Source organism: Scophthalmus maximus, chromosome 8 (assembly GCF_022379125.1).
Source record: "Scophthalmus maximus strain ysfricsl-2021 chromosome 8, ASM2237912v1, whole genome shotgun sequence".
Lineage (NCBI taxonomy): Eukaryota > Metazoa > Chordata > Actinopteri > Pleuronectiformes > Scophthalmidae > Scophthalmus > Scophthalmus maximus.
In genome coordinates, this window is record NC_061522.1 from 20,349,547 (window position 1) to 20,374,527 (window position 24,981).

General features: G+C 43.9%; 2 protein-coding genes across 8 annotated transcripts in view; one reads left to right on the plus strand and one right to left on the minus strand.

The window, feature by feature from the left end:
* The first annotated feature begins 1 nt into the window (after position 1).
* On the plus strand, positions 2-7,237 carry LOC118312856 (elongation factor 1-alpha, somatic form). 2 transcript variants are annotated; one of them, XM_035637852.2, is made up of 8 exons: positions 2-138; positions 3,372-3,539; positions 4,146-4,325; positions 4,458-4,754; positions 5,046-5,199; positions 5,532-5,788; positions 5,899-6,133; positions 6,300-7,237. In XM_035637852.2, exons 2-8 carry the CDS (start codon positions 3,396-3,398, stop codon positions 6,422-6,424), a joined length of 1,392 nt encoding a protein of 463 aa, XP_035493745.1. In that variant the 5' UTR covers positions 2-138; positions 3,372-3,395; the 3' UTR covers positions 6,425-7,237. The 2 variants fall into 2 exon arrangements, with proteins under 2 accessions (XP_035493745.1, XP_035493744.1); XM_035637851.2 differs by lacking the exon at positions 2-138 and adding an exon at positions 944-1,099.
* Positions 7,238-7,342: 105 nt separating this feature from the next.
* Positions 7,343-24,981, minus strand: part of kcnq5b (potassium voltage-gated channel, KQT-like subfamily, member 5b) — a 108,951-nt gene continuing 91,312 nt past the window's right edge. The window contains exons 10-16 of one of the 6 annotated variants that reach the window (XM_035637838.2): positions 24,117-24,143; positions 20,487-20,710; positions 16,642-16,831; positions 14,331-14,462; positions 13,951-14,052; positions 11,958-12,084; positions 7,343-11,804 (exon numbers count right to left, since the gene is read on the minus strand). In XM_035637838.2, the coding sequence (XP_035493731.1) occupies positions 10,497-11,804; positions 11,958-12,084; positions 13,951-14,052; positions 14,331-14,462; positions 16,642-16,831; positions 20,487-20,710; positions 24,117-24,143 (2,110 nt within the window). In that variant the 3' untranslated portion in view covers positions 7,343-10,496. The remainder of the gene's footprint in view (positions 11,805-11,957; positions 12,085-13,950; positions 14,053-14,330; positions 14,463-16,641; positions 16,832-20,486; positions 20,711-24,116; positions 24,144-24,981) is intronic. The other 5 variants (XM_035637841.2, XM_035637840.2, XM_035637842.2 and 2 more) reach the window with 5 other exon arrangements.

Consider the following 24,981-nt stretch of genomic DNA (forward strand, 5'->3'; position numbering starts at 1 on the left):
TCGCTACTTCACCCAACGACGCGTCTGACGCCAGAGGTTCCCTCGGCTGCGTCTGTGTCGGTACAACACAACAGTCCGGCTGCAGCGGTCTCCCGTGTTACCGCAGTGAACCCGTGAACGCACCTCTGAGGAAAAAAGGTAGGTCACAGGATGTGTTCAAGTGCAAGACGGTGACAAGACAGCGGGTCATTTCTGTGACGGACGTGTTGCACATATTTCAGGGACGGTTTTAATGGATGCCATGCAAGTGCGTTACAAAAAGTGTGCAAAGGGATTCATGGACGTTGTTTGGCTTTGGTGTCATAGTGATTTGATCGCCATGAGCGGTGCCCGCCCCCCCCCCAAACAAACAAGGTGCAGAGTGTGGATTGGCACCACAGCGGGCTGCTCGCAGACTAGGCCTGTATGGCGCAGTTTCAGAGGAGAGAAATCACACTTGACACAAGTCATGCGGGGGTCTTCTGTCCATCATCATCATCATCATCGTCATCATCCTGCTGCTGCCACGGGAAAATGCACATTGCTGTGTGACAGTCTGAGAGTTGGATGCTGAGACATGCCGACATGCATTAGAAAAACAACAACAACAACAACAACAACTCCCTCAGCTCTGCAGCGGAATAGTCGCCGCATGTCGCATCGACTCACACAAAACCTCTCATTATTATGAGACTGATCAAAACTGAATAAGATTTTTTGTGTGTGTGTGTGGGGAAACGAGTCATTCATTCAGTCACAAAGCCACAGTGATCTAACGTGATAAGATGTACAGGTGTGCGGGCTGTCGCCCTGTTGGCTGCTAGTGTAAACAGTAAAACAAAAATCATAATAGTTAAATATCTCGTGATGTGGCACTGAACAGGTTAGCCGTGTGGTGGTGGTGGTGATGATGATGAAGAAGATGGTCGAGAAGACGATGATGCGCAGTCAAATGAAAGTTTAAGCGCAGGTGGACTTTTTTTTTTTTTTTTTTGCGTGCGCGTGCACGCGGGCGCGTGCCGCTGTGGGACAGAGTGACGCAACAGTCGAACCGTCGCGAGCGCTATCAAACTGCCAGACGGCGCCAAGTGGTTCGGTCGCTTTGTGCAGGAGGCAGACGGTAAGACGCCGGATAGACCCTGTCTGATGTCATGTAATTAATGAATGTTATTTACACATAACATTTGCATACGTCTGGCAACGTCACATAACCATAAACGATTTTTCACCGGCTAGCTAGCCGTCGGTTCAGACTCTTCGGCTAACGTTAGCTAGCTAACCATTAGCTAAGAAAATATAACGACCAGTTGGCTCCTTTGAAGATTCAGAACCATAGAAGCTTAGAGGCTTGACATTGGTTTACTGTAAGCAACACAGCTACAACTAAATAAATTGATAATGGGTGTGTTAGATATACAGATCAACCGCTGACAAAAGTATTAGTGGGGGGGGGGGGGGGTTCCAACTACTTCTGACTGAGAGTTTAGCGCACTTCTTGAATTTCATCATCATTATTATTATGTTATATGTGTTTATACATACCCAAAAAAAATTACAATTATCGAGAATAGGACTGAACATTAGTGAATCTGATGAGTAAATACACAACTTAAGCCGGCAGGACACTGTCTCACAACCATACCAAATACTATTACAAGTAGACAACGCTAACAGAGAGTGCATAGAGGCACGGCGTCTCGTACTTTTTCCATTGCAATAGTTAAAAATCAGAGGTTTCATTGAATAGGAAAGCACGCCGCGGGACAGTGTGAGAAAAACGGCGTCACATTTATCATCAGGATGCAGAAAAATGATGTTCAATAACATGTATGAGAGAGACAAACATCAAGCCGTCCCCTTCCAAGAAGCTGGAACCTGCAGATTTGTGCTTAAAGAAAATGTCTGATTATGAAAATATTTGTTGATCATTTCCTTTTTTAATTGACTTGTCGTGCTGCTTTACATTACAAAAACATTGTGTTTCCTGTGGCTGCTTTAATAAAGGTGTTCCCATTTCTATTTTTTATTTATTTATTTATTTTTTAAACAGCTTTGGTGTCGAGAAGCTGTCAGAAATGTCCAGTGTGTTGGGGGTAATTAGAATTTAGTGCAGTTATGTAAAATCGATGCAAATGTGAAGTCATCCCCGTTGGTGCACGTGTACATGTAACAGGTAGTGAATCCTCACAATCCGGAGTCAGGAAGGGGTTCGTTGTCGTTGCACACCAAATTTAACAGCAAACGACAACTTTTTCCAAACCTATCAAAATGAACAATAAATTGGTTTAAAAAAACAAATAATCACTACAATCAAACAAACTTTTGGACTGTATGAATGAGACTTAATAATTAATTAATAATTCGTCTTATAGTAGAAGGACAGTTACATTTACATTACCTGGCATAAGGCTGGCTTAGTCAAATGCAAACATGGAGTAGTGGAGTTATGATAAAGGCCTTTAGAACCTATTGTTGTTGAGAGTATTGAGGATTAGCTGACAACTAGCTAATAGCTGGTTACTGCCTACCTGCTTAAAATGTTGGCATCATGCAGTAGTTGCCGAAAGTGTACCTCTGCTTACATATTAGTCACATTTTGTGAAATAGAAATATAAATCCCTATGTTTTCATGTAAAAAATGATGTATAAAGAGTGAAAATTATGGGAATGAGAGCGGGTTGAAGAGACATTTTAAAGATAATTTTCCAGCTCTTCTCCACTCTAACTTTTATCTCCCCCGCTCTAGCTCTGAACATTCCACCACATACACACTATGGGTCAACTGATATTCACCATTCTTATGATTCTCTGTTTTTTTTTCAGCCGATTTGCCGATTAGGTAATTTCATTTTAAAATGCGCTACTTTGGCTCTGATGCAGCCGCAGTCACTCCTCTCTGGACTTTAGCAATGTCGCGTCCATGTTTGTTTGTTCAACTTCACGATAATGCTGCTTATAGCTCCCTGGACTTTTTTGGTAAAGGTCATGTTGAAAGGTTCTGTGAATTAAACATATGCTTTAAGGCATTTCAACAAAGTTTTGTGTTAAGAGTTTGTGTTATTCAAAATTTTGAAACCTTTTGACAGTTTTTTACTGCAGACAAATATCGCTAATCGGTCTCTTGGATTAGTAAAATCAGTATCGGTATCGGCCCGGAAAAAACATATCTGTCGATCCCTAATACATACTAATGTTTAAGTGTGTGAAGGGCAGAAAAAGTTCACTTCAAACAAAAACTTTAACTTTCACTGCTGCTTGGATAACTTCCCTGTCATGTTTTACGGACAAACTACAAGTTCAATCCTGGTGTTGGGGGAATGAATGATAGGTTTGCACAGCTCCGAGTTTCTCCACTGTCTCATTTCCTGAACCTTGTTGACTCTGGTTTGCAGGAATCTCATTCAGGGTGAGCCGCGATGGGGAAGGAGAAGCTCCACATAAGCATTGTTGTGATAGGACATGTCGACTCCGGCAAGTCCACCACCACCGGCCACCTCATCTACAAGTGTGGGGGCATTGACAAGAGAACGATTGAGAAGTTTGAGAAGGAAGCTGCTGAGGTATGACTCATACAGTTCTGACTCGACTTTTAAAAATGATTCCCCCCCCCCCCCCCCCCCCCCCCGTCCTGCTTTTATACAGTGTATTTGCCTATTTGTCTGTACTATTGTGTGGTTATGCAAAACCTTTATAAGCCTTTAGCACAAACAAAATGCATATTTGATGTGCACCATTACATAAACATTTGGCAGTAGTGGTTGTAAATTAGCTGTGTAAATGTTTTGGGCCATATTTTGTATTGTTCATTGCCACCAGACCTAGAACACACGCAAAAGTTAACAATATGACATGGGAAATTTGGGTTTATTATCAGAATTCAGAGTATCCACATATATCATAGTAACCATAAACATTCATGTTTAGATGAACATCGAGACTGGAAAGTAATGTCCTGATACGGACTCTCTGAGCTTTTTAAGTTCTTTATATGGTTATTGGGAGGTAAATGTATTGCAAGTCACAGTACCATATCTACACTTCTGACATTTCTGACCTTTATTTTTTGCAGTTTCAGTACTATATGGAGTTTTGGACAAAAGCATCCTATCATATATAAAATTATATACAGTAAAATGTAAGTGTCCTTTACTCTCCACATCCCCTAGATGGGAAAGGGTTCCTTCAAATATGCCTGGGTCCTGGACAAGCTGAAGGCAGAGCGCGAGCGGGGCATCACCATTGACATCTCGCTTTGGAAGTTCGAGACCGGCAAGTACTACGTCACCATCATCGATGCTCCAGGACACAGGGACTTCATCAAGAACATGATCACTGGGACTTCTCAGGTATAGGGGGGGGGGGGGGGGGTAGCAAGAAGAGTAGGAAATGAGAAAGTGCTTGATAGAGAGAGAAAAATACTTGCAGAGGCAAAAGTCAGATTTGTTGAAAGGCTTCCCTTGTGTCTCCCTCTTCTTCAGGCGGACTGCGCCGTGCTGATTGTGGCCGCGGGCGTGGGCGAGTTTGAAGCCGGCATCTCGAAGAACGGGCAGACGCGTGAACACGCCCTGCTGGCCTACACCCTGGGAGTGAAGCAGCTCATCGTGGGCATCAACAAAATGGATTCCACCGAGCCCAACTACAGCCAGAAACGCTACGAGGAGATCGTGAAGGAAGTCAGCACTTACATCAAAAAGATTGGCTACAACCCCGACACTGTGGCCTTTGTGCCCATCTCTGGGTGGAACGGAGACAACATGCTGGAACCCAGCCCAAATGTGAGTCTGGTGTGAGAGCCTGGACACTTATTGTACCCTGGCTATAATTGTGTATTTCTATAGAAACAAATATGCATGTGTGTATGGTATTGTATATACAAATACACATGGAATAAGGATAGTATGTTGAAAGTATATTTTACACATTTGTGATAGTATTAGTTTTCCAAATTAATTTGATCTTATTAAAAGTGAAGGTCTTGGACATGCGTCACCTCAAATACACACATCCCTTTTGCATCGTAAACACTAGCTGCTGAGGTAAAACTCTTAACCACTCTCCTTCCACAGATGTCCTCCTGGTTCAAGGGCTGGAAGATCAACCGTAAAGACGGTAACGCTTCGGGCACCACGCTGCTGGAGGCTCTGGACGCCATCCAGCCTCCCAGCCGCCCCACCGACAAGCCCCTCCGCCTGCCCCTGCAGGATGTCTACAAGATTGGAGGTGAGGGTGGTGTTGGTGTGGGTGTCTGTAAAAGTGATGTCGGATGTAGGATTTGTAGTTGGTAGAACACACTCGTAAAGATGCAAGCGCTTCCAGTTGTCAAGCTCATCTAAAATGTAAGTGGTACCGGGTCATGTGGTGAGAGTTTTTTTGTGAATGAGAGCAGAACTGAATGAGGTCTTGTAAGAATCCCCACTGGCTTATTATGTCATTAATCTGCCCCTTTAAAAAAAACCTTTTTCTAGTCTTGTAAAACTGTTCATTGTTTTAACCTGAAAAGAGGAGATTCATGCAGCTGTTTTACAGACATGTCAATGATATTTCTCTGCCAGGCATCGGTACTGTACCGGTGGGCCGAGTAGAGACCGGCATCCTAAAACCTGGCATTGTGGTGACCTTTGCTCCCGTCAACGTGACCACCGAGGTCAAGTCTGTGGAGATGCATCACGAAGCCCTGACTGAGGCGCTGCCCGGTGACAATGTAGGCTTCAACGTCAAGAATGTGTCTGTCAAGGACATCCGCCGTGGGAACGTGGCTGGAGACAGCCGAAACGACCCGCCACAGGAGGCGGGCAGCTTCACCGCTCAGGTCTGCATACAGGGATTCTGACTTTTCACTTCACTGCTGCTGCAAAACAAATGCATGCTGAAGATTCTGTGCTGCTGCACTTGCCCTTACCCGTGTCTGCCGTCTTCCAGGTGATTATCCTCGATCACCCTGGTCAGATCAGTGCCGGCTACGCCCCCGTGCTGGACTGCCACACTGCACACATCGCATGCAAGTTCGCCGAGCTCAAGGAAAAGATTGACCGCCGCTCAGGTAAGAAGCTCGAGGACAACCCCAAGGCCCTGAAGTCTGGAGATGCTGCCATCGTGGACATGATCCCCGGCAAGCCCATGTGTGTGGAGAGCTTCTCCGAGTACCCGCCACTGGGTAAGTTTACTGTCCCACAACAGGATCTGTTTGTCACGCTGTAACACTGCGGTCTAATTTGTTGTTTTACTCAAGGTGATGTGAACTAGAATCGGACATTAACCTCTTTCTTCACACCGAGGATGTGAACTTAAATTGAATTATTCTTCAACGATCCTTTCCTCAGGGAGGTTTGCTGTCCGGGACATGCGTCAGACGGTGGCGGTGGGAGTGATCAAGGCTGTGGAGAAGAAAGCCCCCTCCAGCGGTAAGGTCACCAAGTCTGCACAGAAGGCACAGAAGACCAAATGAACGTTGTGCTGGGCTGCTGCCCCGAGCGTTCACCGTGGCCGAGGACACATGAGCAATCCGTCCCTTCTGCACACCATAGTCCGTGTCTGGTCCATTATCACAATGCATCGCAAAAGCAGACGAAGGAAAAAAATTAACTACCACACTGTTACTGAATCAAACACGTTGAAACGCTGTTATATGTTTGTTAAACATGTGAAACGCCGTAATATGTTGGTAAAACGTGTTGAAACGCCGTTATATGTTGGTTAAACACGTTGAAACGCCGTTATATGTTGGTAAAACATGTTGAAACGCATTTATATGTTGGTTAAAGACGTTGAAACGCCGTTATATGTTGGTTAAACACGTTGAAATGCTGTGATATGTTGGTTTCCTCATCACGCAGTTCATGGCAGAACATCGCAGATCTGTGTTACTGCTCCCTGGTTGTGTGCTGCTGTTGTAGTTTGGATTAAGCTGCACGTCGATCTGGCTAACACACATTATCTGCTTGGCCCCAGTAATTAGATGGTGTCGTTCTTTCGCCAGGTTCTTGTTGAAGTAATGCTCTGTGTTGTAGCTTTAAGGGACATGCTTACCAGCCAGCGGGCCAGAGGTAGAATTAGCCCCTTGCATGTTCCTGTTTGCACCTTAGAGAAAAACGAGCTTCGGAAATGCCTGAAATCTTCATGCCTACTTGTAGCACTTTGTTCGACTGAAGCCCCCTTACAGTACAGTAGCTCTGTTAAATGTTAGTTACTGTTAAATTCATGCACCTTAATCTCTGTTGTTTGTGAGCAATGTTCAGAAAAGTAAAGATGTTTAAACAAACACGTCTTTGTTCCTGGTATCATTGCTAACACCGTTGCTTCACCTCCACACTCCCAGGCCACTTTAAGTAATACCACAGATTCAATGACCGACAATGAGAAAGAATTAAAAAAAACTCCTCGTAGAATTGTCTTTATTGATAAATGACAATAAAAGTCAACTTGCATTTTCATTACATTACAGGCTTCATAAATCTAACTGAGATTATAACTAGGGTGTAAATATGTGCACATAATTTAAATAAATTAAAATAAACGAGACAATGTTAACATGTCAGAGGGCTGTTCTTTGCCCAGTAGCCATATGAGCTCTGAATAAAAAAACCAAAATGCCTCAAGTTTGAACATTTACAAGGAGAGAAAATAAAGACAGTGCAGCCATTTCTGATCAGAGGAACCTAATGCACTTTTCAAGAAACTAAATATGGAGATGAAATTTGTACCACAAAAGCAAGGCACCAATATACTGAATGACCTGCAAGGTTTTCTAGACTGCAGAGGTTGGGTCCGTTTCTTTATTTTTATTTCACTGCAATCGTTTTGAACCATAAATAATGATTTGTCATAACGGTGTGGTGTTCATTCTCAGTTATAAATAGGTTTGGATATGACAACCTCCATGCAAAGTATATTTAAATATAAGGAAAATTAAAATCCACTTCTTGAAAGCAAACTGACTCAGGCCTCCTTCACATATTCTGGTCTTTGATAACGAGTCCTCAGAATAAATTGAGGTACTGCGAGCTAAGAGTGACAGTTCACCACTGAGGCTTCATGGGTAATATCTACGTGCATCTTGTGGTGCTGCAACAGTTTCCCTATAACTTAATCTTACCCGATGTACCTGATTCTGTACCATGCAGCAGGAAGCGGGATTTGGATTTATGTAATCTTGTCACCGCTCCGAAGATCTAGAAATATGTCCTGCTCATATCAATAATGAAATACGCAATACATTCTGCAGTGAGTCCATTTCAAGGAAACGGAAATAATCCCACATTATACTGTACGTAAAAAAAAATTAATTAAAAAAAGGCAAACATCGACCATGAATTGAATATCTTCTTTTCGCGTGAAAACAAGAGTGGCAAAAAACTATACAACTATTTCTGAGGATTTCTATCGGCGTCTGATTCTGAACCAAAACAAAGTGCTTTTCTAAGACACTTCTATTCTGACAAAAAAACAAAACAAACTGTCCTTTAAACCAAGAAATGACATTCAAGGTGTGTTTCAATCCACAGCTGTCGTCAGCTGGAAAAGCCAGCAGATCGGAGAGCAAGCAACAGCTGCTCCTTGTTCTTCTTACTCTGGATTGTACCTCAGATTCTACATAGCATGATGGAAATGTAATATGGGCATGTCTCAGCTGTACATGTGCGTTCACGGATGCGGGTGTGTTCTTTCAACATGATGCACCTCATTCTAGAGATGACCTGGCAGAAGTGGCTTCGATAAGCATCCAAGTATTTGGCAGTTATGGCACCGACAGTTCTAATTTCTGCCTTGGTTTTTTCCTGCTGTATTCCTCCATAACAGGTTTTAGTTACGCCTGTCAAACATAAAATACCCTCCAATTCAAAGTTTAACTTAAAGGAAAAAAGATAGAGGCCCAATCCCGCAGTAATGCATGTTGTAGCCTATTTACTTAAAGTCAGTCAGACACAAGCTGTTTAAAAAAAATTATAATATCAAAATGTCATACTGCCTGTGAGAATATCATTTGCATATTTTGCAAACAGAATTTTTCAAAGGTGCTTGTTTCAAGTACTTTCTGTCGGTAACTTCATTGTTATGAGGTAACATCTCAAAACTATCTCTGCTTGGACAGCAAAACTGCAACGAATACAAAAAAAAAGACCTTCACAATTACACACAGCTCAAGCATGTGCCAGGAGTCTGCTAATTCATTCACTCTATGTAAATTAATCAAAACCATGCCTGAGATCGCAGAAAAAATACATAGAAAAATCTAACATTGTATTTCCCTCATTCTAGTATGGTCGGCAAAAAAATATTAAGTATAAATGGCCGGTGGTTTAGGAGCTAAATCTCCCATATACACAGTTTTGTGGCGGTGTATCCTTCCTAAAAGATTGTGGGTAACCAGTCAACCATTGAGGATAGTGATAAAATTCATTATGTAAGCATATAATAGAGTATATATTTTTTTCCTATTTTTTTTCTTTCTTTTTGAGATAAAATAGGAATGGGGACGAGAACAGAGAATGATAGGTTTGGCAGTGGTGAGATAACATTCATCTTGTACACAGAGCCAAAGTCATGAATTCACATCCAGGGCTTTCCTCTGTTCCACTATCCTCTTTCTCTTTCAATCTCTTTATGGGGGGGAAAAAAACAAAAGCATGTGCCTCTGGATTTCTTTCCCTATTCTATGACAAATTGCCCACCTCTGGTGCTCTGGCTATTATAAGCTGAAAAATACCAAGTTAAAAAAAGTAATGTGATGATATTTATTTCCTTAGCATCCGAAAAACTAAAGCGGTCAAAGAAACTTCATATGTGGGAACACGGGTACTTGATTTTTTCACAACTTGGTTTGGTCCATATCCATAAAACTCACCAACAGACTCTCTCATTTAAGTTCGGCCTTTGCTATCTACTCGGTCTAGGCTATGTCTTTGACCGGGTAGATCGAGTCCTCCGAAGGATACGACGCCTGAATTGGGAAACAGCTACAGTTTAGAAGGACTCTGTTCCAAGGCTGGATTTTTAGTTATAGAAATGTCATTGGGATTTGGAGTGAGGTTCTCTTACATCTCCAACAGAACTCTGAAGTTTTGATTTCATTTTGACCTTTATGTTGGCATTTAATTTTGAAGGTTAATCCTTTTCCATTTCTTACCACAGATGTGAGAGGTACCTCTCAAATGTTCCATGAGTTATGTCCATGCCTTCAAGGTCACATATCAACCAACAGTCGCACAGGGCCAAGTTTAGTTGACTTTGTTTAATGGCAAAGTCTCAGGATTTCGGGGCGTCTGTGGTCCAGTCTTCAGAAGCCTTCATCTTCATCTCAGATGTCAATCCTACTTCCAAACAAAGAGTAACTCATGCAATGATAAGCCATATGTGATCAGCCTGTGTGAAAATATTGTGATTCTTATCAAATGGATCAAAAGGAAACTTAACAATAAAGGACCCCTTGTTTATAGTCCCACCCTCCTTCTCCCATCCAAAAGGATAAAAACTGTCCCTGTGAGGTGAGATTTGCTTGCCTTTCCTACTTGTAGCCGGGTCTATTTTAGCCGCACATGCGGCATGTTCAGCAATTCGGTGCTGCCAGCAGTGGGTGAGGAGACGTGGCCGCTTGCCGGGCTTTGGTTAGAGCCCCGGGACCCTGCCCCTGCTCTGCCCCCTGTCCTCAGGAGCTCTGAGGAGTAGGAGTGGGCTTCAGCTGTCCCCTGTGACAGGAAGTTAAATCCCTGCGCCTCTAAGTCCCTGTCACTGATAAAGAGGTCCTCCTCACCCCATCGCACCCCACCACTCATGCCTATACCAACACCACTCCCTCCTCCCCCAGGGTCTCGGCTACAGCGGTGGAAGTCAATGGGGGAGTCACTGCTTGTACTGGGGCTTGGAGAGGACAGGTTGTGGCTGTGGTGGGCGTCCTGGACAGCCCCTGGAGGCGCCTCCATCAGGTCCTGCACGGACATGGACTTTCCCAATCCCCGGTCCATCTGTCTGGGGTCAGGGCAGCAGCCCAGGGCGGACGGCACCAGGGGCTCCAGCTCCAGGCTCATGTGCCTCCTCCAGGAGCCCTCCTCCTTAGTGTTCAGCCTGCTATTTCTGTTGGTGCTGCCCTTGAGCTGCTGCCCCCGTCTGCCCAGCCCAAACCCAATGCCTAGATTTTCCCTGATATTGCTGTCCTCTATCTTTGTCCCTAGCCCTCTACAAAAGTCCTCCATGTTGGGGGTTGGTTCTGTGGAGGTCGCTCGTACCAAGTTGCTTGGGCCACCGCATCGGCTGGGAGGGAGCGGTGGTGGAAGCCTTGGAAGAAGAGGAAACTCGCCTTCTCCTACTCCCCCGCCTCCTCCTCTGCTGACACTATTAGGGGTGAGGACGGGTGGAGAGCTCCCCACAGCCTCGTCAGTACCACTTTCAGGCGTGGTGGCCTGCGCTTGAGTGTGATGATGGTGGGGATGATGAGGATGATGGTGGTGGTGGTGGTGATGATGATGGTGGTGAGGCAGTGGCGATGGGCTAAAAGAGGAGGACGGAAGGCCAGAGGGAGGCGTAGAGGAGGAGACATTGAGGTTGAGGTTGAGGTCATTGGGTGGCGCCAGGATGAGATGGAGTCCTCCCTGGGAGAGGTGGGAGTTAGTGGTGGAGCGTGTGACGCAGCCACTAGGCGGAGGCGCTCCACCGCTGCCGACCTGGGTGGAGCAGGACAAGTCCTTGCTGAAGACAGAGGAGTGGTAGTCGGAGGTCTGTTCCAACTCGAACAGTGGCAGGGAGGAGAGCGTGAGGGCCGAAGACGAGCCTTTACGCAAAACCTGGCGATAAATGTCAAGCAGGGAGTCGAGCTTCGACTCAATAGACTGGACCTGTGAGGAGAACAGGGGAAGATGGGAGTAAGGAGTGTAGAGGTACATAAAAAAGAAAAATGAAAAATAGAGGACTGGGTCTTGGAAATATGAATGACCTATTATTCAATCCACTACAAGAGAATAAAATATTAAATAAGAAGCAAGACGGACCTGTCGCTCCACCTTACAGACGCGACCCAGCATGCTCATGTCCTCTAATATATCTCCATCAGACAGCAGCTTCTCTCGAATCTTCTTATCCAGAGGGATCTGGCCCTTCCCGAGGATTTGGTCCACTCTGGAAGAAACACACAGACACACACACACAGACACACACACAGACACACGCACACAAGCACATGCAAACACAATAGGACATCAATGAGAAGAAGAAAAATAGAGACCAAGTAGAAATCCGAGAGGCGGCCGACAGAAAGGAAGGAAGACTGAAGATGCGACAGGATAATAGATTTTTGTTAAGCAAACTATTTTCCAATAAATACAAGTCAAGTGAAAGGTCATACTTCCTCACTGGTTTTGAAAAATAGTCCATGCTGGGTAGACCATGACTAACCATATTAGCGTGACACATAACTTAATCTGTTTCTGGGAATTCAGTTAAGAGTTTTTTTTCCCTTTTTTTTGACCTTTGTAAAATCTTGCATTCCTTTTTCTATTCAGTTTTTGTCCCTCTCGATCCTTTCAATCCTTATATGCAGCAGTGTTCATGCTCAATCCAGTGAGGTTCAGTAGAATCTTGTGAATAAAATCAGTTAATGAGGGCAGGGATGAGCCAAGGCAATGTCATGCAAATATAACACCAACACAGTTTTTGAGGGAAATAAATAATAAAAATTGGAAAAGCTGTGACAAGATCCGCCAATGTCAAATCAGACTTGCACCTAGAAATGTCTGCTTTCCTTGAATGTGTCTTTTAATAATGTTTTTGTACACGTGGTTTGACTTTTGATATGGTTGGTCTGTCTGCGGGTGTATTGTTGAGGAGTTGTGCCCAAATACAGAAGACAGGCTTGACTAACATGGCTTTCTATACATCTATTCTATGCGTGTCCTATACTGTATTTATAGTTTAGGAATTTGTTCATTTTTGTTTTGTTATGTACACTGACTTAAAGAAATCTTTTCGTTGCAAAATTGCATCTTTATGATAGTTATGCCCAACAAATACAGTAAACGAATCAATCAAAGCTACTCGGAGCAGACAACAGTGAAAAAATATTGTAAAGTTTGTGTTTTTTAGGTCGGTCGGTTCTGACAAATGTCAGTGTTCTACAAGAGATGATCATGAAGTATAGATTACATGTTTTGGTTGCATTAGTGCATTTTGGATGTGAGACTGATCAAGAGATGTGAGAGTGAGTTAGTGAAAAAACCTGTAAAATTGGGAGTTGGCCGCGGTGAGACAAACAGCGGGTGGCGCTAATTCTCCCGTTGGAGAAGAACGGGGAGCAATAACTAACAAACAACATTAAAATGCAGAAGGTGGCGACGCCACTCAGGCTCTATGTTTGGTTCAGGTGTTGATTTGAGGGAGGCGACAGTGTCCTCGTCGCTCCGCGCACATCTGGATCGGTGGACGTTCCAGTGGATTGCCACATGTATGTAATGATTCATTTCTTTTGTGTCCAATAAACAGTATTTTGTTTTAATTTTAATGCAGTCTCAGCGAACAGCCAGGGTCTGTATTAGAGCAGCAGTGGCAGGTGTAGTACACAACTGCATTGTGTGTGTGTGTGTGTGTGTGTGTGTGTATGTGTGTGTGTGAGCTACTTGAGGTGTCTCTTTGGGGGCGTAAACACCGGCTTGCCAACTTGTGTGGGGATCCCAGAATGTCCCAGAATTCACACGAGCAAAAGCCAAAGCAAGAGTCATCGTATTGTGATTACATCATTTTGTCAGTGCTTAGTTAGGTAAGGGGACGAGTGCGGACCCAGGACACAAGTGGTTGTGAAAGGATGCACGGCGCGTCTCAGTTCCAGCTCAGTCAATTCAAAAGGGGAAACGTAATCTTCGTCTGTGTAATTTTTCCGTTTGTGTAAGATTTTAGGCCGTGCGAGCTCTTGAATTGACAGAGTGGAGTGAGATGAACGCATGCGATGCGGGAGGGACGGGGGTGGGAGGAGGTTGGGGGCCATTCTCTGACCCCTGAGTGGAGTTCTTTCTGCCCTGGCTGTAATAGACCGGGAGGGAGGAAAAGGTCTTGGCTCTGCTGCTCAGGGGCTGTGGGCCGACAATCATGTCCAGCCTGTATGCATTCATACAACATGCAAAGGAGCAAACACACAGAGATGCCACCGTGCATTTATGAGGCATGAGTGCAGGAGCATGCACGCACGCACGCGCGCGCACACACACATACACGCACACGCACACACAAAGACAGATGAATCAGTTACAGTCCGGTCAAACAGATCTCGTTTGACGGCAAAGACAACAGCAATGGAGACGTTCAGCTGATGATGCGGTCATGCTGTAGGTGTGTGTGTGTGTGTGCGTGTGTGTGTAGTTCGTCCTTCTTCGTACCTGGTCTGCAGGCTCTTGATGCGACACAGCATGTCCAAGTGACCGGCAGAGTACTGTTCGATCACATCCTTCACGTCATAGGGACGCAGCGTCTCCTTAAACTTCTTCTTGGCCACGTGGAACTTCATTATCCTGCGCGACAAAGACAGCGAGAGATTCTTAATACGGACACAAGGGGGAGCTCTGATACAGTCGGTGCACACAGGCGACTCGCTGCAACTCCACCACCGGTGTCATCGAACACACCGCAGCCAGTGAAAACCCAGCAAACCATAACCTTTATGTTCTTGTTTTTAAAAGGTGCTCAAAATGTGTCACGGCATGCCGACTGCCTGTTTCTTTTTACACCTGTGCAACACCTTGACACACACCATGTAAAAACATCCATCGAGCTTGTTGGCTGCTTACTTTAGCTGTGTGCATGTGAAACTATTGGTGTGCACCTGTGGAGCTGAACGTGAGAGCCCGAGTCAGACGCCAAGCGTAAAACTGAGCCTTGAACTGAAGTGCAGGGGGAAACAATTCTTGAATGTTTGTGCGAGGCCATGTTTTTCAAGGGCAGTCGAGGCCGTGGGCTGGTCTCTGTCACCTCCACAAGTCAAGTTCAGTCCTTCTGAGTTCAGATGCGTTCAGTGACACACACTGGGCATCTTCAACCCCCATGTACCGAAGAGAAGCTGGCAGGTTGTCGAGATGGAAAAAGATGGAAGTTTTTGTTTCTCCGTGACCGACGGACGGGTAAGTTCCATTAGATAAACCAAAACATAAATTTGCACTGCTGCGCACAGGTATAATGGCCTTCAAACACACGAAAGCAACACGTTTTTGCAGAATCAGACCTCACTGCGGTCGCCTATCTATCTTTGCACGCTTCTTGCTGAAGCTACAGCCCACATGTTGCTTGATGGCCCGATAGGCGCTGGACGTGCAGCGGTGGAATGTAACACTTATATCTGACTACTTGCTCTTTACTTTGCAGGCAGAACAATTGCAAATAAAGGATTTGATGAGATTTTTTAAATATGAAGCATTGCCATAGATTAAACTACCCTGCGTTAAACAGAGTAGTTAAAATGAGCTCCAGTTAACCACTTACAACAGTAAACAGATGCAGACAGGTTAATGAATGACGAAATAAGGAAAAAATATGAAAAAATAATAAAAAAATATAAGCTACAAATAAAGAATATATCATAGGGAAAACTACAGCTACAAGGATTCAGTTGCACTCAGTATAATCATATTCTAAGATTACTGTATATTTAAATGTAGGTGTATTTCATGGTTAGGAAATCTGCCTTCAAAACTAAAGTAATTCTTCGTTGTATCAAAATATTGAAGATTAATCACGCAACAATACAAGTTTAGAATCATTCTGATCCAAATGCTGCTAAATCCTGATACACATTTTTTTGCCAACGGATCCCCGGCCACTTTAAACCAGGGGACAGAGCATAGAAGGGGGAAAAAAAAAATCACAAATCTTTATTGTGAGATAAACAACACTGTGGTAGAAAACAGCGTCACTTACAGTTTGAAGCCGACTAAAAAGATAAAAGGATGGTGAGGACATTTAAGGCTCAAATAACAAATCTATGAATTCAGGGGATGTATGGATTCAAGCATATGAGGACGTACAATGACCAACTCGCATCCAGGGAGTAAGATACTGCAGTATTGGTAGAACAGCAAAAAACTTTCAACGTCACTTGTGTTGCACAGTTCTGCCACGGAGAAACACTTGTTTGAAGTCAAACTAAAGTGGGTGTAGAAAAATGAACCGAGTGACAGTTCGGAATGAATTTTTGTTCATGTCACGGATGTGAGTATGGGACTAAGGCCAAACTAAAGTTCAAATTACAAAACAACCCCATCTTAAAACCGAGTTTGGATTCAAACTGGGTATACATTCTTTAAACAAACCAAACCAACAGCTATTAAAGACTTCAACCCAAAACTAACAGTGTTTGATAAAACGGCATCCGACCATGTTTCTGATGCGACGTCATGACAAAGACACACATTGTCCTCGGGACATGATCACCGTACATATACAGTGTAGCCTTACAGTGATAAAGCTCCCCGCTGTCCACAATTCCTCAACATGACATGAGGCAGAGATGATCTAAAAATAAAAAAAGGTCTTCCGGTCACTTTAATCCCCTGAGCACGTTCAGCGGAGAAAGAGGGCCCAGCCCCCCCCCCCCCCCCCCCCGATCGGGCTCAGGGTCTGTTTGCATGCAGCCTTGGCAGTAGAAAAATGGAATATAAGTCGGACCGATGGAGGGAGTCTCCTTTTCCTTCGCCTCACCTGACAGCTCTAATGACAGACTTGACCGAGGGCAGCAAGTCCTCCACGGAGATCTCGCAGTGACAGCCCTTCTCATCGAAGCCATCCTCCCCGGCCACGTTGGAGTCTGCTGCTTGGGAGAGAGAAAGATTCCTGTGAGGCAGGGGACCCCCGTTTACATGCAGTGAGTAATCCCAATCCTCCGACCCACCTATAAAGAAGCGTTTGATATTCATCATCAGTCCACAATGTACTGCTATTTACGATAAATGTGATATCTAAAAGATGGCAACATGTTGCCATCTTGTTAAAAATACGCATAGGATAGTATCATGTAAATAATATAGTGCCACTTAAATAATTTCCATTTCTTTATGCTGTGATGCAGTAACCATTTGGTTTACACTCCATTATATTATACATTTATAATAGAGCAAAATAGAGTAGTAGTATTTTGAGTGTGATTCATTCACCAAAAAAGAAACAAAACTCACAATAAACAAAGTTAAAGATGAATATGACTGATAGAATTATTCTCTATTAAAATTCTTTGAGATATTGGGATAATGCCCTTACCATTAATTATTTTGGCTATGATTATATAGTGAAAAATATAATATTGTGACAGGCCGAGCAGAAGAACAGGATTTTTTTTCTCTCTTTTCATTATTGTTTCACTTCCTAGCCTCAGCTACGTGTACGTATTCCAACTAGAAATTGCCTAAATAAATAATGTAATTCCTTCCTTCATGTTGCAGCATTAAAACTGCATTTTTTTTGGCAACCTAAAAATTGATATTGAGAATGTGTAATTAAACTGTTGCCTACTTACATCCAGCAAACAGTGTGTTATTCTCAATTGTGTTAAGTAAAAAGGTTAACCAAATATTAGGTTTACATGGATTCTTAATCAAGGTCTTTTTTGGGGACACTGGGGATTAATCGGGGTGCATCGGTGCATTGCGAACACACTGATTGAATTTGACCGGACTGGGCTGAACTGAGAGTGAAAGGGAAAGGCAGACAGATCAGATAGAGAAACACAGTGTTTAGAGCTGCTGTCTGGAACAGCCGACCGGTAGTAAAGAACAGGCCTCTGGTGTGTCTGCAGATATATTGCTAACAATGCAACTTTGTGACAATGCAGCTCTGGGCCTCCGTGAGTTACAACACCCGGAGGGGGCGACAACAGAGGGTTACAGTACAAGAGCTGGATGTGCCGAGTCGAGCTCTCTGGGGGGGGGAGCATCACTTAATAGTGCACAACATGTACGGCCTGTATGTGCTGAAAGTGTTTATATGTGCGAGACACACCGAGTCAAAGCTGCTGATTATCAAGATACATTGTACATTGCCATGCCAATTAGATACTACATGGAAATCTTCCACTATGGATGCGGTGGAATTGTCAAATTGGCTTAGGGAGTTTCCTAAATCTTGAAATGACCCGGAAGTATTTGATCAGCAGCCATGATAAGAGCTGTTTGGATTCTCTAAATGCATAGGAAAGGAGCTTCAATGCTTCCTTTCCCATCTCCTTTAGCACAGGGTACACTGGAGGTTCCTGCGCGCGAGTTGCAGACGCCCCACAATTCATTGCGGCAGCGACATTTAACGTGCCGCGCCACGCACGAACGTAAACGACTCAATCCGGAGTGGAAGGTGGTAAAACACACTCGGAAATTTGTAGTGTCACCCCGGCAGACGCACGTCGCGTGATGACGTAGTTTAGTGAAAGTCGAGTCGGATTCTCTGAGCAGCGCTGTCGGCTTTTCCTACGTCCTATCAGTCCTCCTTTACACCTTTCCTTGACCTCATGACGTTTTCCACTGAGGTCAAGGAATAGTAGATAGGAAAAGACGATAGGAAGGAAAATTCGACCTCCCCCTATAACTTCTTATTTCACCTCTAAACAAGCCATAATTAAATGGATATGCTTCCCATCCTCTTACATCTCCTTTACCCAACAAGTCAGTGCATGACCAGACGGAGCCGAGCAGTTGGGTTTTGCTTAGCTCCGGCTACTGATTCCTCTCCACCAACATGCCTCGCCAGCTGGCGGGCTCGGACACCCCATATGGCTGCTGGAGCTCACCCCCCCCCCCACCTTCCATCACTCCATCACTCCACCCACAAAGACTGGCCATCACCCAGGAGGCACTGCTAGGCCGTAGGAAAGAGGTGCGAGCGACCATTAGCATTCATCCACTTGTTTGCAGGAATCAATTGGGAAAGCCAGTTCTGGTGGTACATGGTTGATCAAAATGTCTCGTTGAATGCAGGTAGTTAAAATTTTGGGATTCGACATTAAAACAAAAATATATATATATATATATATTTATATATATATATATATATATATATATATATATATTTCTGTCTGTTAAAACCCAGGGTGTAGTTTTCTGGCGGGACCTGGTGGTAAGGTTGCAAACCGCAACCAACTTAGCACCTGACGGGGACACTTTACAATGGCGCACCGCAAGTTCCATTTCCGGCAGGGCTGAAAATTCTAAGCGCAATTGGACGTATATTGTGGAACGTTCGGTGCAACAACCGTAATCAACAGGACGTAGAAACATGGCTACTTACACGGAGGTCGGGTCCACCTCATGTAACTTTATTTGACTCATTCAGAGTTGACGGAAAAAAATTGGTTCTTTGTTGCAGGTGATTATACATATATGAACACATAGTTATGGACAACAATTCCATTTCTGTGACAAATTTCTTCTAAATATTACACAATGTAGCTTTAAGCATCAAGCTAAAGCCAGAAATGGCCTAGGTTGCATGAAGACAGGAAACAGGTTGTCTAAGCTGTTTTTATTTATTCTTTTTGTGTACAGATTCAAATAAGAATAGCATAATTACTGAGCTTTCTAGGTGCAGATAGCTGCTCTTTTTTTTAACCTTTAGTCAGAGCCCGGCAAGATATTATGAAGTTTGGCCGTCTGCATTTTGAGTCCAAATTCTATCTCAGCCCGGAACTCTTTTAATTACAAAAACAGACAAACTGCCCCTGAACTGTCACTCACGATTTGACAGTATGATGAACACTGTCTGCTTTCATGATGTGATGCAAGTCACCAATGCACGCACGTAATTATGCATCACCCAAGACTGTCCAGGAGTTGCAGCGGCAAAATGAGTCGAGAAAGGATGAAAATATTCTTAACAGTTCTCAAAAGTTTCGTGAGTTATTATGTCTAATTAGTACATCATTAATATTGTATATTATATTAAATTATACACATATTGCACATCTTAGATGTCATACATGTTTAATTTCTTGCATTGCAAGTGGTAATTAGTGTCATGTACTGTTAACACTTGGGGGGTGGGGGGCGCCGATCTCGCCTAGGGCACCAACATTGCAAGGGCCGGCACTGGAACGGGCACACATGGGAGTAGTATAGATCTTCTTCTCTACTTCCCAGCAAGAATGTGAATATGTGTAGTTTCTCATAATGTAAAACTATACCTTAGATATACTTTAGCTCATGGGCATATGATGTTAGCATTTTTTTGCAGTCACAGGTTCAGAGTATAGTATTTAGAGACATCTAGTGGTAAAGTTGCATATTGCAACTACCTGAATACCCCTTGCCTCAGCCTCACCTTCCAAGCGCGAACCTACGGTGGTCTTCAAGTAAAATAAAAATGATCCTTTATTGGTGGGCTTCATGGAAGAGGACCTCATGTAGATGGTAAGTGCTCATTTTGAGGTGAGCAAAACACAACAAGTCTTAGTTTGGGGCGATTGGACATAATTATTATGAATTATGAAAAGTAGTTTCTACCACTCCTGCAAATTAACTCTCAAGTGAGTTGTCAACCCTGAACGGCAGGACAGAGTCACTCACCGTCAGTGGTGGAGCGGGACTGGCTCTTCAGGCGGAGTGAAGGTCTGAAGCGTGTGCGGTCATTGAAGCTCCAGCTCTTCTGCACCTTGGCGGGGCTGCTGCCCTCTGTACCGGCCTCGGCCACCGGTGACCTCCGGTCGTTCACCGAGGACGTCTGCCTCTGCTTGATGCTCTGGCCCCGGGGGCTCGCCAACCTTACCCGCTCCTTGAAGCTCAACTTCTGGCTGTGGAGTGACGTTTGGGTGCGCAGAGAGGAATGAGATGGGTAATGGCGTTATGAAGAGGTGAAATGAAAGACAGACAAAGATATGTTAAATACAGGTTTTGGGACAACAACAAAAATGATCAAAGAAAAACTTTGGGCAAAATGCTGCTTGCTCATTTGCATGATATAATCATGTGACATGTGGCATCATCCAGAACTCAACCTACTAATACAAGGGTACAGGGCCGCAGCACAAGATGGAGGAAGACCAGCATGCATTGCAGCAGGAGGAGCTTCACACAATACGCAAGCTCAGGTGAGGTGTGATGCTTCAGCTGTGTGTTTGAGCTGTTGCCGGGACGCGTGCATCTGCAGCAGCTACAGTATGTCAGGACTTTCACTTGATCCTGTTTGTATCAAATTGTTGTTGCACATTTATCGCACATGAATTCCACTTTGAGATCGCTTTTAGCAATGAAAAGTGCTCTATAAATGAACTTTATTATTATTATTATTATGCAATGTGTCATGAAAGCGGACGGGGTTATGGAAGAAAAATCACTTATGTGTAATGCAGCTATAAGTACCACATGCCAAGGCAAAAGGCATGACTACTACATACAATCACTTAAGTGGTGCTGTATGTTGGATTGAACCATTGACTCTATATGACAGTTCCCTAAAAGTGGCTATTGGTATGGTATATATTGCTGGGACTTCAGTGGAGATGTGTCGTCCATCTTTTGTACACAGTCACTGGATTGAACATGTGCAGTTTTACTGCAAAGGATAATAAGGCTGGCAATATGTCGACGCGTTTAATGGAAAGACCAAAACTGAAAATACGTTAATGTGTCTCTCAATACATTATGACATTATGTCACAAACCCAATGGTTCCTATTGAAGATCTCACAAATACAGTACACTGTACATTTTCATATATACCATTTGGTAAAGATGGTGCATTTTTAAAACGGAACTACTTTCGGCTGCAGATTGATACAAATATGCTGCACTGAGTGTTTGATAGTGTCAAAATACAGTCCATAGAGGACCATGTTGCCCAGTGAGACTTAATCATTGATTCACTGCTGGTTTTGGTCTTATTTATTGGATTTGTTGCCAATAAACATGTCGCAGCAACATGTCATAACTAGTGCAAGGAATAGCAACACAGAGTTACATGTTGTTTAGATGCAACACTGGGTGACTGCATGAATACATAACTAATTCTAGTAAAAGTCTATGACATCGTTTTCAGCCCCCTATCTATCCTCCGGAAGAAAATAAGTGATATTAAAAAAAACGGATAATGTTCAGTTGGCGAATGCAGTCAAAACCAAAATCACAACAGGCAGATGTAGCACGTCGCTCAGCCAAAGATGGAACAAAGGCACATAACGTGTTATTGTCAGGTCTCCCCGCAAGATTTACTGGCTCCGCCCTCTCTGAGGCTGCACCGCCTCCCGCGGTTCCCATGCACCAAGAATTAGTCGGCATTCCCAAAGAGCGGCGTCGTGTAGCAGGGAAGCGGACTCGTACCTATGTTTCCGAGCGGTACACCTCCGCAGTAGCTTCTGTTTATTGCTATGCATTTTACTGAAGAAACCAAAGGGGAGACAGACATACGGTGACGTGTTACATGATGCAGAATTGGAGGAGAGAAAATGTTGACCCCTGAATTTTCTGTCGCCACGTATTTCTTTGCTCTGTGTCGCATTTGACTGTATGTGGAGGTGCTGACACCTCCACGCAACGGCCCTCTGTGAGACCTCATGTATGAGGGACATGGAGTTTGAATGAATCTATCGAGAGTTTCTGGTGGCACTTGTCGACCGCTGACATTTAGCAGCACAGAGGAGCCAATTGGGCTTAGTCGAGGAGAGAGAACATCTACAGCCCCGCTTCGAAAAAGGCTGCAGTTTGGTGACTCACACACTTCATGTCGATATCCCTCATTTGACTATGTGAATTCAGCTGGGCCTTGGCAACAAGTGCCTGAGTCACCAGTGTGAGGCCAGTAATCTTCAGATGGATCCTCGTGGCTCCACTGAGGACGTAAAGACGCAGACGTCTGTCTTTTCTTTTTTTTCTCCTTCTTTTTCCGTCGCTGTGCTTTACCACTACACCTCTGTGATGTACTACTTTTAGATTAATGAGTGAATTCGGGCTAATAAATAAAGTACGGTGGCTCCAGCCGAAGTGGAGACGTAAAAACCCAGCCGGGAGTTCAAGAGCTCTCCTCCCTCATTCCGGAGACAAGCTCAAGACTGCGTGGGATGATATCTGTTCTGGCCTGTGTGCGGGCGAGGCGGACTCCCATCCCTTAGTTTTGCCACTTGTTTTTTTAATTTTTTTTTATCAATTGACTTTTCACATTCTTGTCGCTTCGGCATGGTCCATATACGACGCCCGGCTCGAGGGAGAAAGGGTTCGACTGCTTTCAGTTTGCTGCGGTGGTTCACGGACACACATTAACTCAGCGTATTAAAAACTGCCAACACAACACATGACCTCACCCAGGCCTCACTGGCCTGCATGCAGTCCTCACCGAATGATTCTAAAAAATGCATTCGCTAAAGGAATATACTGAGTGTGGGCCAGTCGCTATATGAAGGGCTATATTCATCACCTACTCACTTACACCCCTCCAGTTATTGTGACTCTACTGTCTCAGCAAAGCCTTAATTATGCTCCTCAGCTGGCACGTACTGGAAACCACAGATGCGTATTTGTACTTATCACAATTCTTCCCAGTCTGCTTGGGGATGACGATAATTACACCACTCAGACCCTAGGCGATCCTCGCGTACCCGGGGTTTATAATAGTTCATGTTTCTCTCCAAACAGGGCCGAGAATGGTCCGGATGTTTGAGATGCTGCTATGATATCTTAGTTTTCTGTCCAGATATTTTGTTGGATATGTTTTCAACTGCTGCTGTTGTCTTTTTTTTGTTGTTGTCGTTGAATTTGACAGGCTTGAAATAAATAAATAAATAACATAAATAAATAAATACCAAAATAATGTTTTTCTTCTATGTCTGTGGTCTCATCCGGGTCATAGTTATCCACAAGGGTGTTGAATCAGGATGCAACTGGACTGTTTTTTCCTGATATCTTACTGTATAACTGCAATAATTAATATTTGTATAACAAGGGACAGAAAGAAAATAACTGTAATGGTAGAGCCATTACCCTTAGCTTCATTTTCATACACTACTGTAGCTTCCCAGCATTAAACAGCAGACAAAGTTAGAGACGGGTAAGTCAAATTTTAAGAAAGGTAAAAAAAAAAAAGGAGATTTAACTCTGCCTTACCAAAATTATCTAAGCTTAGTTTTAAATATAGTTGGTAAAGGTCATTTAAGACTTCACTTAACATAACGGAAGACAGTGCATGTTCGGTAAAAAAAGAGTCACAAACCTTGTGGTGGACTCTCCCTGCTCCTTCCTGTGGGTGAGGAGAAGAAGAAAACATGTATTGGAAAACATCTTTTCATCATATTCCAGTGTTTACACCATATGGGACCACGCCAGTGCTTTTGCATGTTCTAGCCCACAAATCGAGTCGACCCCCGAGCCCCATTGAAAACCACGATCGCTGTGTTTGAGAAATTTGAAGACACGCTTCCCGCTGGTTTCCTCCTTTTATTCTTACGACTTCGAAAAATCTGCTGACAAATTCTCATAACTTGTTCAAGCCGTTTCTTTAGAAACGCTGGGCCCCGACGTTTAGGTGCAACACGGTGTGTAGTAGTTCAGCAGCTCAAACACGGAAGCACACTGGCGTGGTCCTCTAAGTCAGCAGGATGGGAGGTTTTTTTCTTATATATTCAGTGCTTTGTCGGCAACTATCGCTTTTACACGTGCAGAGGATTTCAGGTGCGGCAGCACATTAATCAATGACACACATTCCAGTGGAAATAGACCTGAACACAAACAGCAGGCTCACAACGAAACATGCAGAGGTCAGTGCAGACTGTCCAGGCAAACTAAGGAAGCACTTGCAAAAAAAAAGAAAGAGAAGGGCCTGACTAACACATTTGTCACTTAATCACATTTAGTGTGTTTGTAATCAGTATGTGTGTTTTACACATTAGGTTCATTGTGACTGTAACTGTAACACTATACACCTTGCAGATGGTTTTCCTAATATTTCCAGGCTCCATACAGGATTCTGAGCGGCGGCATGTGCATGGGGGGGGGGGGGGGGGGGGGGGGGGGGTAGAAAACAAACCTCGCTGGGAGATTAACTGGGAGAAAGAAAATCTCTCTTGTGCCACAAATGG